This window comes from Heterodontus francisci, chromosome 19, assembly GCF_036365525.1.
Source record: "Heterodontus francisci isolate sHetFra1 chromosome 19, sHetFra1.hap1, whole genome shotgun sequence".
Lineage (NCBI taxonomy): Eukaryota > Metazoa > Chordata > Chondrichthyes > Heterodontiformes > Heterodontidae > Heterodontus > Heterodontus francisci.
This window is the reverse complement of record NC_090389.1, coordinates 70,775,279-70,792,800: the sequence shown is the minus strand read 5'-3', so window position 1 is coordinate 70,792,800 and position 17,522 is coordinate 70,775,279. Positions and strand designations below refer to the sequence as shown.

Sequence of the window (17,522 nt, the reverse complement as noted above, 5' to 3'; positions counted from 1 at the left end):
TTATTTGTTTATAAACCCAAAAATTGTTGGTTAATGGATTCAACCTCATTATTGTACAAGAGTCAGAAATCTGATTTTATGCCACTTTATAAACTTGAGATGTGTCTGGTGAAGGAACTGTGATTAGCAGTCTGTCATTGTTGGTGGCGGGAGCAATGTGAAACAAAGAATGAAGAGCAGTACACAAAGGCAAGTTGGCAAAACATTAAAACCGGTTGAATTACATGTAATTTCTCTTGCACCATGTTGATGTAATGTGGTAAATATATCTAGAAGAGATGCTCATTATTGCTCTTATTTTTGGAGGTGGAAAATACAATTTGCATTTTAAATGGGAACTGTACTGATTAACAGCTGCAGAAAGGCATAGTAGAGAATCTTTTTGAATTTGAATTAAATGCTAAAAGCAAATATTGTGCTTACATATGTAAGGAGTGTTTTACAATGCTGTGATAGCCAGGCTTAAATATAAATTGGTTTAGTTCAAAAACCTGTCAACTCTGCACAGGTTCATTTTTGGAATGTTAATGCATGATTTAATATTGCAGGCATTGGAAGACGTTCCCCATCGGCTAAAGAACATTGTAGACTTCAGCAAACATGTGATGAAGCTTTTATTGGGTGATAACTTTGTACAAACTGGGGTAAGAAAGTTTCAATTTGTTGTATTATTGCTAACATTCTCTGATATTTTGGTGTAGTGCTGGTCAGTGGAATAAACAGTCATATTTACAGTTTATTTTGCAGCGGGGTGCAATAAACATTAATTTCAGTTTAAATGATGAACATTTCATACATTATCATGAAAAGATTAAAAAAATAAAAATTGAACTGCCCAGGAGGCAGGAACAGCTTTTTTCAGTAAGGAAGTCTTGACTGTTTAAGGCCAAGCACAGCTACTTATAAGAAAGTGGACTTTGTAAAGAAATCAATTGTAAACCCAGTAGAGTTGTGAAATTCCCCCTCTTCTGTTTTAAAGAAGTTACTCTGTCCCTTTGCTTCATGAGGTTAACTTATTCCTGAGGGTTCCCTATGTTTCACAGATTTTTTTTGCTGCCTTTACTATGCATTTAGTTCTTTTTGATTTTGTCCTTTTCTATAATATCCTTGAACTTTGGTTTCTTATCCATCATATTTTATTTTTCCTCAGACTCCACTTAGTATTTTGACAAACTGGAAAGGTAATCTTGGTCCAGACCCCATACCAGTTAGTCTTCCAATGCTACTACTTGGCACTACTCCCCTGCCTCCACCACAGCAACTCTTGTTTAAAATTGACTTTAAAATTTATATCCATTGTTGGATTTGGGCAATTATCTTATGGAAGGAAAATATGTTATAAATTACAGCAACTGTTTGTAGTCTGTCATAATTCAGACTGTTTTTGTGTAATTCAAGAAACATTTTCAGGCAGTGCATATAAGTTAGGACCAAACAAATGGAAAGAAAAGACAACAATTGCCTAGATCATTTCTATGGGACAAGCTGATTTTTGAAGAAAGTTAGATTAGCTAAATGTTGGACAGAGTATTCAATCCAATTTCATACACTTGATAAAATGATTTACCAATTGGAAAATTCTACTCATGGACTTTTGCTGGTTAATCTGATCAGTAAATCATTAGTGACCTCAGTTCGAGCTTATTCAGCAGTCCAAAGGAAAAGTTGTTACTGTAGTTGTTCTTTTGAAGTTGATAAAGCATATTCAATTAGGTATATTATAAGGTACACAAATATAACTCCTCTCTCCCCCACCCCACCCCTCCACAACCCTTTGTTTTCCTTTTTAGGAGGTTATACAGCTACCACTGGACTTCGTAAGACAACTGGCATTGAAGATCCAACCAGAAAGGCCAGGTATGACGGGAAAGCAATAGCACTGTTTTGCAGTGGATCCTCAATGGTGTTTAGCATCTGTTTCTTTAATGCCGTTAACTTGGGTCTGGGTTGAGACCAGATTAAAGGGATGCAAGTCTCCAGTTTCTTCTGGATTTAAGGGTCCTGAATGAAACTCAAAAGCATTTGCATTCTAGTTTCTTGGGTGCCTGAGTTTACAGCACAAACATTGCCAGGGGTTTGCAGTCTCATTCAGATATGTCACAAGAATGTGTCAAGAGTCTCTTCAGTGGTTGGTTTTAAACTCCCATCATCCTGCTTTTGCAGCTTGCTATTGGAAAGACTGAACCATTGTCTTCAGCCCTCGCCACAAGCTCTGTTCCATGGCTTCCGACTCCAGCCTTCTCCCTGGCAAGTGTCTGATGCTGAATCAGACAGTTCATAATCATATTTGACCTTGAGATGAGATTTCAACCACACATCTGCACCATCACCAAGGCAGCCAATTTCCACCTCCGTAACATCACCTGACTTCCCACCACCGTCCCCCCCCCCCCACTGCCCTCAGCTCATCTGCTGCAACCCTCAACCATGCCTTCGTTACCTCTAGATTTGACTATTTCCTGGCTGACTTGCCATCTTCAACCCTCAACTTGAGATCATCCAAAACTCTGCACCCAGTTCTGTTCACCCATCACTCCTGTGCTCGCATTTAAGCCAAGCCTTTTTAAAAAAAAAAAAAAAAATTCTTAACCCTATTTTCAAAATCCTCCTTGCTCATGCTCCCATGTCCTGCTGAATCTGTGTAATTTCTTCTACCCCCACAACCCTCAAAAGGAACTGCACTCTTCCAGTTCTAGCTTCTTAAGCATCCCTGATCTGCCAGGGGCACTTGGATCCAGACCTCATGACCGTCTTGGTCCAAACATGGAGAAAAGAGCTGAATTACACAGGTGAGTTGAGAGTGACTGCTCTTGACATCAGGCCGCATTTAACCGAGTGTGGGGTCTAGGAGCCCTGGTAAAATTGAAGCCAATGGGAATAAGGGGACGGAACTCTCCACAGGCTGGAGTCATATCTAGCACAAAGGAAGATGGTTGTGGTTGTTGGAGGCCAATCACCTCAGCCCCAGGCTATCGCTGCAGGAGATCCTCTGGTTACTGTCTTGGGCACAACCATTTTCAGCTTTGTCAATGACCGTCTCTCCATCATAAGGTCAGAAATGGGAATGTTCGCAACTAGTCAGATACTGAAGCAGTCTGTGCTCACAAACATCATGACCGGTGCAATATTCAGGCTTGGGCTGTTGTGTGGCACAAATGTTACTTGCTACTTGTGCCAAGCAATGATCTTCAAAAGAAAATCTAACCATTCAATGGCATTGTAGAATTCTCCCACCATCAACATCCTAGGGATTACCTTGAGAAACTTAACTGGACCAGCCTTATAAACACTGCCTACAAGTACATGTCATAGGCTGAGAATTCTGTAGCAAGTAACCCGCCTTCTGACTCCCCAAAGCCTATCCATAATCTACAAGGCGCAAGTCAGAAGTGTGATGGAATACTGTCCACTTTCCAGGGTGAGTGTAGCTCCAACAACACAAGAAGCCATCCAGGACAAAGCAGTCTGTTTGTTTAACACCCCATATGCTGCTTAAAACATTTACTTCCTCCAACAGTGGCACAGTCTGACCCACATACAAATGCACTGCAGCAACTTGCCAAGCCTCCTTTCACAGCACCTTCCAAAACCATGACCTCTAACATCTAGAAAAACAAAGGCAGCAGATGCATAGGAACACTGCCACCTACAAGTTCTGCTGCAAGCCACACACCCATCTTGACTTGGAACTATATCCCTGTCCTTTATTGTCACTGGGTCACAAACCTGTAACTCCATTCCTAACAGCTCTGTGGTTGTACCCACACCACATGGACTGCAGCAGTGCAACAAGTGGGCAGACCACTAACTTCTCAAGGGCTGTTGGGGATGGGCACCGAATGCTTTGGACCCAAGAAAGACGAGTTAAATATTTTCTAAATGGTGAGAAACTAAAAACTGGATGTCCATGCTCAAACCACTAAAAAGCTCATGGACAGATATTATACAGAATTATGTAGAATGTACAGCACAAACAGGCCATTCAGATCAACTAGTTCATGCTGATACAAAACTGAAGATGCCGGAAATACTCCGTTTGGGCAGCATCTGTGGAGAGAAAAGCAGAGTTAAATTGCAGGTCAATGACTTTTCATCAGTCTTCTGATGAAAGGTAATTGAACTGAAATGTTAATCTGCTTTTCTCTCCACAGATGCTGCATGACCTGCTGAGTATTTCCAGCATCTTCTGTTTTTGTTTCATTTTTCCAGCATGCAAAGTATTTTGCTTTTATAGTTCCATGCTGGTGTTTATGCTCCACACGAGCCTCCTCCAACCCTACTGCATTTAATCCTGTTGACAAAGCATTTTTTTTCATGTACTTGGATAGCTTCCCCTTAAATGCATCTATGCTTTTCACTCTTGTAGTTTCTTGTAGTATACTTTGAAGTGGTGTGCTTTCATTTTCAGTACACCTTGCTAAAGACGAAATGATGTAACATGCCATGTGACTGAGTCTCATCTTCAGTATTTTGCTGGTCACCAAACAGACCAGACATAGACAGATGTTCTCTTGCAATGTAATACTATGCTATTACCCTCAATAAAGGAACCCAGAATTTGTGTGAACTGACCCTTGATGCATGGTTAGTGCCTTGATGTGCGAAGTCGTCTTGGGCATAAGGAAAAAAACATTATGGTGGCAGTGGTGGAGATTTTTTGTTAGTTTGGAGCCCACTAAATACAACAGCCAGAGGTGAAGATTTTCAATGTAGTCCTCCATGCGCAGCGCGGAACAGTCGATGGTGGAGAAGCTGGAAGGGGCTGGTAAGCAATAACAAACTTCGGAGTCAAAACTACTCAGCCGACTGTGTGGCGTAAAAACAGAAGACTGCTACGTGGCGAGGTCTCTAAGTTTAAAAAAAAAATTGGAACAGCGCATCGAGAGGTATGGCACTGGGCATTGCTCAGCTAGGGAAGACGGGTTACAGGGACACGGCTCGGTGGGTCGGTTGAGCACGGGAAATCTGAACCATCGTTGAAATCAGGCTGAGAAGGGTTGCGAAAGTTACCGGCGAAAACACAAGTCTGGAAAAGTCCGCATCGCCATTGCAGATTGTGCAAGCATAATGGTGCATTCCTGCCTCAACCGAGTGTCTTGGGCGGAGTCGGGAAAAAGTGTGCAAAAGCGACAACAGCACCACCCATCTTACTAGTGCTTCAGCAATAGGACAAGCTGAGGAGCTGCAGTGTCTACAGTGACTGCAGCATTCAGGCCCTGAGAAGCAAAAGGACAGGCACATGGTTTTAAAACAGAGAGCAGCAGGAAAGTCCTGAAAAAACAAAGAAAATGATTGCAAAATTTCTGAGCGTCAGTTGGAAAGCGGCTAATTAATTATCGGAGTTCAGGCTGTTCAAACAAAGAACAGAGCTTTGGTTTGTCAGCCTCGGAGTCTCTGAACCAGATAAGAAGGCTATTGAAATCCATATTGTGATTGGAAACTAAAACCTACACTGTTTAAATACCTCTGGGCTCACAGAAGAGGGCTAAAGGGATCCGTAGAAAATCTGTCCTACTCTAGGCGACCAGTTAAGAATCCGAATTAATTCCAGCATCCATAGACTGGAGGTGATGACGTTTCGTCAGCAACCCCACAAGTCCATTGACAACTTTATATTTGTAGTTGCAGGGACAAGGCTGCAGACTGTGACTTTTCAGATGCAGAGCTAACAGAATCATCGAGCTGGTGATTGCATCCACACTGATCAATGTGTTTCTGCACGACCTGCTAGATAAACCCAAAAGTTGCAGCTTGAGGATGCATGCAAATATGAAGGCATCTTTGTGGGCCAGCAGAGTCTACAAGGTCTACGTACAACCTCGACGATGAACACACTGACAAGAGTATCCAAGCACTAAGAGATGCAGATTTCTACACTCACCAAAGAGTTGCCCAGCATTCTTAGATTTCTGCAAAGCATGTAGCGTGAAGGGTCACTGGCAGAAACAGTGTAGAAGAGTAAATGCTGAAGCAGCTGCAAGGAGTTGCGCAAAGGTTCCAGCAAACCACAAGCAGGCAGTACATTCAGGCAATAAAGGCGGGAGCAGATTCGGCAGGAACAGCATACATGAGGTAGCGGACGGTGGCAATGAAGAGCAAACTGATGAGACTAGGTGAACGCACTTTCCATACCGTTTGTATCATGGAACGCACAAAACCTCGGTACAATGGCATTTGTCCACGATCCAGATCATCTATCCAGAACAAGTAAACAAACATTAGTTGTTGGCCAAAATAGATATGGGGTGAGCGCAAACGTACTTCCTCTGAGGGAGTATGAGAGGCCATGGTGAAACCAACTGCTATAAAATTGTCTGCATAAAATGGATCAGCCATTCCATGCTTAGGATCCATCATGGTGGAGTGTAAATATAACCAGTCAAATTGGACGTTGCAAACGTTCTACATCGTAGAGACAAAAGGTCCAGAATCTGCTGGCGTGCCGAGCTCTAACCTTGGTGATGGTACATGGGATCAAGCAGATGCCAGCAGGCAAACCAGTATCAGAAGATACTCCATCACTCCAGTCAGTGATTTAACAGCACGGTACCCAGATTGCTTTGATAGAATTGGCAGCTTCAAGGGAGCTGCAACTTTACATCTAAGAGAGGAGGCTGTACCGTCAATCAACTTATCACGGAAATGCAGCACCCACATTCAGTCCAAGTTAAAAGTCGAACTGGACAAGATGGAAACTGGGATCATCGGAAAGCTACAAGAACACTGGTGCAGCTCAATCATGTTTAGTCAAGAAAGACTCATCACTTTGAGTCTACCTGGATCTGAAAGCTCAACCACCAAATCACAGAATCCAATTTTTTCTCAAAACTAGACACAAAAAATAGTTATCAGTATATTTGGCTGACAAGTCTCCCGAGATTGTTCTGTACCCCATTTGGTTGGTATTGTTTTCAGTGTCTTCCTTTTGGGTTATCAATTAGCCAAGATCACTTTCAGGCATATTGTGCAGTATCAGGTTGCGTATCATAGTGGGCGACATTGCCGTAGTGGGAAGGACGGAACAGGAGCATGACAGAAATTTACATTTGATGCAAGCAGCACGCAAAGAATGGCTGGTATTTAATGGTCATAAATGCGAGATCAGTGTACAACAAATCAACTTTGGTTTAGTTTAGTGATACAGCACTGAAACAGGCCCTTCGGCCCACCGAGTCTGTGCTGACCATCAACCACCCATTTATACTAACCCTACACTAATTCCATATTCCTGCCACATCCCCACCTGTCCCTATATTTCCCTACACCTACCTCTACTAGGGGTAATTTATAATGGCCAATTTACCTATCAACCTGCAAGTCTTTGGCATGTGGGAGGAAACCCACGCAGGCACAGGGAGAATTTGCACACTCCACACAGGCAGTACCCAGAATTGAACCTGGGTCGCTGGAGCTGTGAGGCTGCGGTGCTAACCACTGTGCCACTGTACCGGGTTAATATACTCGAGTGCAGGTACTCGTCCTGATGCCAACAACCCAAGATGAGGAGGATCTCGAACATTGTATAGGGGTCTGCAGCTTTTTATCTCTATATCCCAAATTTTATGCAGCAAGTGTTGAATATGAGAACAATTGAAGGAGCTACCTTTGCTTTGGCATGAAGACGACCAACATCTCTTCCAGTAACTGAAGAAATTGATATCTGAAGCATTGTTAGTTTTATAACCCCAGATAGGTGACCACTTTTGAAGTGGACACATCCCAGAACGGATTAGGAGCACATATATTGCAGAAAGGCAAGCTCATTCCATTTGCTTCAAAATCTTTTCAGCGCAGTCAAACTACTTGAGCATCGAGGGAGGAATGTTTGCGCATAATTCCAAACACCAAGTCTTTCTCTCACATCTATTCGGGAGGAGATGGGTGGAAACAGTCCACAGACCGCTTGATGATTTGTAAGAAGCCACTGACTTGCGTGCCGTTGAGAGTGCAGTGCCTTTTGGTAAAAATACAATTACAACTGCAATGTGTGGTACAAACCTGGCCATCTGATGGTTATGCTGAGCAGGCTACCCAATCTGGCAAAGACTGCAGAAGTAAATGTTAATTTACAAGTTGATTTGATAAACGTGGAGCTGGTGGAAGTACTCCATGTGGATCTGATTAACATAGCGCAGCAGAAATGTCAACAATTGCAGGTTAAGACAGCGAAGGGCCGACACCAGCTTCTTTGGAACACTATCATAGAAAGCTGGTCAGACTCTATTCAGGATGTCCATGAGCACGTGAAACAGTTTTGGGCATATTGTGATCATCTTGGTATACCCAGGGGAGTTATTTTTCAAGGTAAACAAGTCGTCATACTTGAAGCATTGAGATGTGACGTACTACAACAACTACACCAATCTCATATGGAAATTGATCAGACCAGAAGACTACCCAGCGAAACAGTCCATTAACTAGGCATCCACGATGACATTGAGGTCACAGTGAAGCAGTGCAAGGTCTGTCAAGAAAACATGCAGTCAGCAAAAGAAACCACTCATTCCTGACCAGCTGCCTACTCATCCGTGGGCCAAAATCGCATCCTTGCCTATGAGCATGATTTCTTCGGATGTTTTGAGAGGTAGTCATTGACAAATCTCTGGGCATTTCTTCACTGATGAAGATTTTGGGAAGGTTGTAGTCAATGGTTACAGGCCCACTGGTGGCTAGTCAAGTTAATTATCTGACGTTTATGGCCATTAATTTTGGTCTCCCTGCAAATGGAAATGTCTGTCTATACTTTGACACCTTTCATAATCTTAAAGGCGCCTCTCAAGTCACCCCTCGGCCATCTCTTTTTTTTTGAAAGAAAAGAGTTCCAGCCAGTTCAATCCTTCATGATAGGTATGCTCTAGCAATTCTAGTATTCTTAATCTTTTTTGCATCTGCCTATATATCCTTTTTATAATAGAGACCAAAACTGTTCATAGTACTCCAAGTGCAATCTGACCAATGTTCTGTACAAATTTAATGTAACTTCTCTGAAGTGGTGAGTTTCATAATTCCAATTTCAGAACAGTTTAAATATATTTGCTTTATAAATATCTGTTCACCGGGGTTCAAAAAGGCTAATGGAAAGATTGGCCTTTAATCTGAAGGGAACTGGAATAAAAAGCAAAATAAGTTGTGTTTCAGTTGTGTAGAGCCTTAGTCGAACCCCTCCATTGCAATAGTTTCCAGTGACTCATCTGTAAAATTGGTCTTTGTATTCCATTTCAATGTTTCTTTTCAAGTTGGTGCTCTGTAGCAGGATGAACAAACTGCTCAACTTTTGTACTGCCCAAGTTGGTTGAGAGAAATGTTGAAGGATCATTTGTGCTTTGGGAGTAGCTATTTTGCCATTGCTTTAGGGAGAAAAGGCAAGAATTGTCTCCAAACCTTATGTTCCTGAGATTATCTTTTGGGCTGTAAATTTCACGCTTTTTACTCAAGCAGAAGAAAATATGGCCTTTGATCATTTAAATCAGAGGTGCAAGGCTTATTATAATTTTTGAGGAATTAACTTAGTGTGGGGTTAAGGGAGAAAGATTCAGAAAGTCCAGTGAACAGAACCTGAATGCAGAATAACCCACAGAAGGGTTAATATAAAACCATTGTTATCTAGTGGCTAATGTTAAGATTGCAACACTGACTGCAAAATATTTTTAATGTGCATTTAATTTTGAAATTGACAGCATCCATCTTGTTACAAATCTGAAATTATAACTTAATTCTACTTCGCAATCAGAAATGCGTCTTATTTTTAAAAAAACATTACTTTACAGGATCACGTTGCAATAAAGTGATGGATGCCTTCAGTGGGTATGCATTATGCCTTCCAGATCTCACCAAATTCCAAACCCACCATCAAATTGAAAAACGGCCACCCCTCTGTATAGAAATCAAGGTAATTGCTGTGGTTGAACACTGAACAATTTTTTCACTTTTCTACAAATAGATAATGCTGGCTACAATGTTAAAGAATCATTCGTCATTGCTTTCAGATTGGTTGTTTTCTCCATTTCTGTTAAGAAAACATAATCAGGGACCTTGTATTTTTAAACTTCCCATTTCTGTGATTTGTTTTGTGTTGTATGTTTCAATGAAAATTGGGTATTTCTTCAAGCAAAGGAAAGTATGGCTCCTAGTCATTTATATCTGAAGTATTCTCAGGATGTTTAGCACAAATGAATGTCAGTTGTAATGCAGTAGTAACTACTTTTAAATGAAATATGTAGACGGAGCCTAATTTTTTAACTTCATTACCTTTTAAGTTCTGTGTGTGCATTGTGCAGTCCTGCACCAATTAGTTAAATCTTGATAGCTTTATTAGAATGGCATACACAGTCACTCAGTTGTATCAAACTGGTCCCTACCTAACAGCATTGTTCGAACACTTCCTCCAGATGGATTGCATTGATTCAAGAAGACCCACCACTACCTTCTCAGGGCAACTTGAGATGAACAAATGCTGGCCTCGTCCACACCTTGAGAATTCATGATTTTTTTTTTTTAAACTTAACCTTTATCAATTACAGTAAATGCTTTGGGAAATTCTATTGAATTAATGTACATATGTATGACAGTTGTCTTTTGTGATGCACTTCAAAATAACTTTACTGCAGGTAACTTCTAAAAATAGGAAATAACTTCTCCAATTTTTTTTAAATGGCATTATTATTATTGGTGGATTTTCATACTGACCATTACCAGTGGGCTTATAATAACATTCTTTCTTTATAGCCTAAATGTGGATTTATCCCTTTCTCAAGTCACATTACCAAGGACATTAAGCGGCATGTGTGTCGCTATTGTATGCACCAGCATCTGAAGGTACTTAATTTTATCAGCTATAAATTTTTTTCCAATTTAAAAAAAAAAAAATTACCTGACATTTCCGAAATTATAAAATTGCCTTGCTTGAGTCGTGCTGTATTCAAGTGTTTTTTGTGTGCGTGAAAATAGTGTACGCTTGCCATTTACAAACTAACCGTATATCGTACTTTTTGGGGGTGGTGGGGTGGTTTATGTTTTATGTTTGTAAATTCTTTTGCATTCTGATATCCTCAGGTTCACTACAAAAGCCCATTTCTGTAACTGAATCCCTGCTTCTTGCAAACTTGAGTGTGCCTACACCTGCCCAATATTTAGGTTAAAAACAGAAAATGCTGGGAATACACAGCAGGTCAGTCAGCATCCGTAAAGGGAAAAGAAATGATGAAATCTTGGATGTGTATCCTTCGTCAGAAATTTAGATCGTATTCTCCGTCCAGGGGTTGAATTGAAGCAGGAGACAGTGGCATACTGTTGGTCACTGGACTGGTAATGCAGAGACCCAGGCTAATACTCTGGGAACACTGGTTCAAATCCCACCACGGCTGATGGAATTTGAATCCAATTAGTTAACATTCAGTTTAAAAAAAAAAAAAATAGACCCATAGAAAGTTTTTGGCACAAAGAGGCCACTTGGTCCATCGTGTCAGTGTGGCCGAGAAACGAGCCAACCAGCATAATCCCACCTTCGAACGTTTGGTCGTAACCCTAACCAATTAAATAATTTAATGAAAATCTGGAATTGAAAGCTACATAGCGATGTTGACCATGAAACTACCATCTGGTTCACTAATGTCCTTTAGGAAAGGAAATCTGGCCCACATGTGACTCTAGATCCACAGCAGTGTGGTTGTCTCTTAACTGCCTTCTGAAATGGCCTAGCAGGCCATTCAGTTGTACAAAACCGCTGCACAAAAGTTGAAAAGGGATAAAACTAGATGGAACACCCAGCATCGACCTCTGCACTGGAAACGAGAACAGTAAACCTAGCCCTATTGACCCTGCAAAGTTCTTCTAACTAACATCTGGGGGCTTGAGACAAAACTGGGAGAGCTGTCCCACACAGTAGTCAAGCAGCAACCTGACACATACATTCATTCTGAGAAACATGCCTTTATACCCAATGTCACAGACACCACCATCACCTTTCCTGGGTACATCTTGTCCCACTGGCAGGATAGAATCACCAGAGGTGACAGCACAGTGGTATACAGTCGAGAGGGAGTTGCCCTACGAGACATCAGCTTTGATTTCGGACCCCATGAAGTCTCATGGCTTCAGGTCAAATATGGGCAAGGAAATTTCCTGCTGATTTACCACCTTCTGTCCTCCCTCAGCCGATGAATCAGTTTCTTCCATGTTGAATGCCACTTGGAAGAAGCTTTGAGGGTGGCAAGGGCACAGAATGGACTCTGGGTGTATCCACCACCAAGAGTGGCTCAGTAGCACCACTACTGACCGAGTGGGCCAAGTCCTGAAGGACATATCTGCCAGACTGGACCTGCATCAGGTGGTGAGGGAACCAACAAGAGGGAGAAACCTGCTGGACCTTGTCCTTGCCAATCTACATGTTGATGCATCTGTCATGACAGTATTGGTAGGAGTGGCCACTGCTCAATCCTTGTGAAAATGAAGTCCAATCTACTCGAGGGTACCCTCCACTGTGTTGTGTGGCACTACCACCATGCTAAATAGGATAGATTCAGAAAAGATCTGGCAGCTTAAAACTGGGGACCATCAGCAACAGAAAAATTGTGTTCAACTACAGTCTGTAACTTACAATGTGGTCTCCTCTACTTTGGGGAGACCAAATGCAGATTGGGTGACCGCTTTGCAGAACACCTCTGCTCAGTCCGAAAACATGACCCTGAACTTCCTGGCACTTGCTATTTCAACACACCCCCCTGCTCTCATGCCACATCTCTGTCCTGGGCTTGCTGCAGTGTTTCAGTGAACATCAATGTAAGCTCGAGGAACAGTACCTCATTTCCCAGTTAGGCGCACTACAGCCTACTGGACTGAATATTGAGTTCAGTAATTACAGAGCAGGACTGGCCTCCACTTTATTATTTTTAGTTGCACTTTTTTAATATAATTTTATTTTAGTTTGTTACATCCAATTTTTACTTGCCATGTGCCTGCCTACTGTTTTATTTCATGTTTGTGCTTCTGGCTAGGGCTTTTATTATTCTGTCATTTAACACCCTCTCTTCACTAATGCTTTGTCTTTCACGACGCTAGTAACACACTCTTTTGCCTTTGTCTCATGACCTCCTTGTCAGTTATTCTCTGTGACCCTATGTCCTGTCAACACCTCTTTTGTTCTCTTTTGCCCTACCCCCACTTTATTTGCTTAAAACCTATTACATTTCAAACCTTTGCAAGTTCTGATGAAAGGTCACTGACCTGAAGTGTTAACTTTGCTTCTCTCTCCACAGATGCTACCAGACCTACTGAGTATTTTGCAGCACTTTGTTTTTGTTTCTGATTTCCAGCATCTGCAGTATTTTGCTTTTATTACAATCTGTAACTTCATGGCTTCATCTATTCCTTACTCCACCATTACCATCAACTCTGGTTTCTTGAAGGGTGCATTCCAGGAGCAGCATTAGGTATACCACAAAATGCGGTGTCAATCTGGTGAAGCTACAACACAGGACGTCTAGCATGCCAAACAGCAGAAGCAGCAAGCAATAGACAGCGATGAGCAATCCCACAACCAGTGGATCAGACCAAAGCTCTGCAGTCCTGCCGCAGCCAGTCGTGAATGACAGTTGTTTAATTGTGCACAAACGGGAGGAGCATTTGCAACCATCTTCAGCTAGAAGTGATGAGTGGATGATCCATCTTGGCCCCCTCCTGAAGTCCCTAGCATTACATATGCCAGCCTTCAGCCAATCCGATTCACTCCACATGATCTCGAGAAAAGACTGAAGGCACTGGGTACTGCAAAGGCTATGCATCCTGTCAACATCCTGGCCTTTGTACTGAAGACTTGTGCTGCAGAACTAGCCGCGCCCTTAGCCGAGCTGTTCCAGTACGCCTGCAACACTGGCATCTACCTAACAATGGTGGAAAATTGCCCAGGTATGTCTTATCTGCAAAAAGCAGGACAAATCCAATCAGGCCAAATATCGCCCCCTCAGTCTACTCTCGATCGTCAACAAAGTGATGGGAAGGGGTTATTGACATGTTATCAAGCGCCACTTATACAGCGATAGTCGGCTCACCAGTGCTCAGTTTGGGTTCTACCAGGGCCACTCAGCTTCTGACCTCATTACAGCCTTGGTTCAAACATAGACAAAAGAGCTGAACTCCAAAGGTGAGGTGAGAGTGACTGCCTTTGACATCAAGGCAGCGTTTGACTGACTGAGTATGGCATCAAGGATCACTCGCCAAATTGAAGTCAATGGAAATCTAGGGTAAAACTCTCCACTGGTTGGATTTATACATAGCACAAAAGGAAGATGGCTGTAGTTGTTGGAGGCCAGTCATCTCAACCCCAGGACATTGCTGCAGGCGTTTCTCAGGGTAGCATTCTCTGCCAAACCATCTTCAGCTGCTTCATCAATGACCCCTCCATCATAAGATCAGAAGTGGGGATGTTCGCTGATTGTATGATGATCAGTACCATTTGCAACTCCTCAGATGCTGAAGCAGTCTGTGTTCATATGCAGCAAGACCTGGACAACATTCGGGCTTGGGCAGATAAGTGACCAGTGACATTCGTGCCACACATGGGCCAGGCAATGGCAACATCCAATAAGAGAATCTAACCATCTCCCCATGACATTCAATAATATTGCTGAATCCCCCACTATCAACAGCCTGGGGGCTACCATTAACCAGAAACTGAACTGGAGCAGCCACAGAAATACTGCGACTACAGGAGCATAGCAGATGCTGGGAATTCTGTGGCGGGTAACCCACCTCCTGACTCCCCAAAGCCTGTCCACTTTCTACAAGTCAAGAGTGTGATGGAATACTCTCCCCTTGCCTGGATGTGTGCAGCTGCAACAACACTCAAGAAGCTCAACACCATCCAGGACAAAGCAGTCTGCTTGGTCAGCACCCCATCCACCATCTTAAACATTCACTCCCTCCACCACTGACGCACAGTGGCAGCAGTGTGCACCATCAACTAGGTGCATTGCAGCAACTCCCCACAGCACCTTCCAAACCTACGACCTCTTCCACCAAGAAGGACAAGGACAGGAGACGAGTGGGACCATCATCTGCAAGTTACTCTTCAAGCTACATACCGTCTTGACTTGGAAATATCTCTCTCTCCCTTCACTGTTGCTGGATCAAAATTCTGGAACTCCCTCCTAACAGCAGTGTGGGCGTACGTGCACCAGTTCAAGAAGGCAGCTCACTACCACCTTCTTGAGGTCAATTAGGAATGTGCAAGAAGTGCTGGCCTTGCCAGTGACGCCCACATCCCATGAACGAATAACAAAAAACTTGTCATTATTTCAGCTTACTGATTATATTGTTTTGTCTTCAGACAGTGATAGAGTAATTTTATATGCTCATGCCTTAGATCTATAAACTACAGAACAAATTTATTATAATTAGGTAAGAAACCAGCATGGTCAACAGGTTTGCAGTATTTTTCAGCATTTCTGAGGAATAGTGAAGACTATAATTAGGTTGCACTACTTGATGTAAAACTCGACTCGACCCAGTCCCTGAACATTTACCATGTGTCAGAATTGAAGCAAGTTAGCTTGATATATTTTGTAAATTCTTTAAAGAGAGCTGAACAAAACAAATGAAAAATGTATTTTTCAAACTGAAGTAAAGCTGTCAGTAAAAGTTCTTTGTATTTGAATTGAATGACCCGCAGTAAACAAAGTAAACGGGATATTTCCATCTCATACCTATAGCAGACATTTTGTCTGTTTGGGGTAGCTATGTATATCAAATAAGGTGTGCCTTTTTTTCTAGAAAATAGCAAGATAATTAGATGTGGAAGGCCATTCGGCCCATTTTAGCCCCTTTCATCTAGTTTGACCCCAAACTTTCCTCAGTCCACCCCTTGCAGCATCTATATCACCTGACGTGACACGTGACAGTTTAAAAAATGCTTCATTTTTGTCATGCATCTTATCTGCCACTTCTCAGTTTTGTAAATAAGGGTTCTCTTTGCAGTAAGATTTGTTTTGAAGATGCAAATTTTCTGATTTAAGTTTCATATCTTGTATTTTAATCATTTCTGAAACAAATTTTATATCAACTCCTAGTTTACTTGAGATTTTTGGTTTAACTAGTATGTTTCTTTCTAACAGGTAGCTAATGGAAAATGGAAGAGGATTAGCAAATATTGTCCCCTTGACCTTTTCTCAGGGTAAGGTACAAATTCTGAACACATGTTGTAAACCTTGATATGATCTGATATCTTATCAGAAAAATACAGAATTAAGCAATGGAAAAATTGGGTAGCTTTATAAATAGTAGTTTATTGCTGAGAAATTGGAGATCAGCCTTGTTTCAAATTACAAATGATTTTTTAAATAAGTTTTCTTGGGATCTCTAATTGAACACTGAATGTCATGTTGAAATTTGCACATTTCCTATCTCATAGCTATGTAAATAGGAATTCTTTGAGTTGCTTTTCTTTCTTTAATTAATTACATGAGGAAATATATAGATGAGTGCCAGAGCCCATCAAACATGATCTAATTGAAGGACAGAACAGGATGGAGGGGCTGAATGGCCTACTCTTCCTGTGTTCCAGGTGAGGATATTAAAGCTTTATTGTCCTGTTCAAAATATGAAATGTACAGTTCACGCAGCTTTTTGGAACAATTAATGCTAATCATTTGGTTATTAAGTGCAGTTTGTCTATTTATGACCATTCAAATCAACTCATTGGAGAGAAGGAAAATTTTTATGCTTTTGCAGTAGAGGTGCTTTGTTCCACCGTTGTAACCATGGGAGCGAGTGAATGAAGCCAGGCAACCTTTACTGCGAAACCTAAATATGATTGACCACTTAGCTGCCTTAGAGCCAAAACGCACAGTTCAGGCTGGTTGTCCAAAGTATTCAGCAAATTTCAGTTTCACCTTTTTAAAAAAAAAAAATTTCATTTTCATGGGATGTGGGTGCTGCTGGCAATGCCAGTATTTGTTGCCCATCTCTACTGCCCTTGAGAAGGTGGTGGTGAGCTGCCTTCTTGAACCATTGCAGTCCATGTCGGGTAGGTACACCCACAGTGCTGTTAGGGAGGGAGTTCCAGGATTTTGATCCAGCGACAGTGAAGGACTGGTGATATTTTTCCAAGTCAATTTGGAATGTGACTTGGAGGGGAACCTGCAGATGGTGATCCCACATGTCTGCTGCCCTTGTTCTAGATGGAAGATGGCACAGGTTTGGAAGGTGCTGTCGAAGGAGGCGTGGTAAGTTGCTGCAATGCATCTTAGGAAACTAACAAACTGGAACAATTATTGAATTTCATCTATAAACTGCAAATAAATGTGGTTTTAAACTAAATGTTATCTCAAGTACATTAAACTTATGAGATTCTATTCTTCAGGGATTGTTGAGTGGACTGACTTCAACATGCTGTCACTACTTCTGTAAATTACTATCTGTAAATAAATCTAGTTGGTAGTTTCATTCAAGAAGCTGCTTAGTATAACTGATATCCTCTTCTGAAGTGACAATGTAATGGAAACATTGTGTAATCCAGAGAGCGCAAATGG

At 41.8% G+C, this 17,522-nt stretch overlaps 1 protein-coding gene across 5 annotated transcripts in view; it reads left to right on the top strand.

Moving 5' to 3' along the window:
* The window catches only part of ippk (inositol 1,3,4,5,6-pentakisphosphate 2-kinase), a 102,244-nt gene that overhangs the window by 33,507 nt on the left and 51,215 nt on the right, over nt 1-17,522 (top strand). For all 5 annotated transcript variants that reach the window (XM_068051883.1, XM_068051886.1, XM_068051884.1 and 2 more), the window contains exons 3-7: nt 549-644; nt 1,791-1,857; nt 9,768-9,889; nt 10,726-10,815; nt 16,107-16,165. In XM_068051883.1, the coding sequence (XP_067907984.1) occupies nt 549-644; nt 1,791-1,857; nt 9,768-9,889; nt 10,726-10,815; nt 16,107-16,165 (434 nt within the window). The remainder of the gene's footprint in view (nt 1-548; nt 645-1,790; nt 1,858-9,767; nt 9,890-10,725; nt 10,816-16,106; nt 16,166-17,522) is intronic.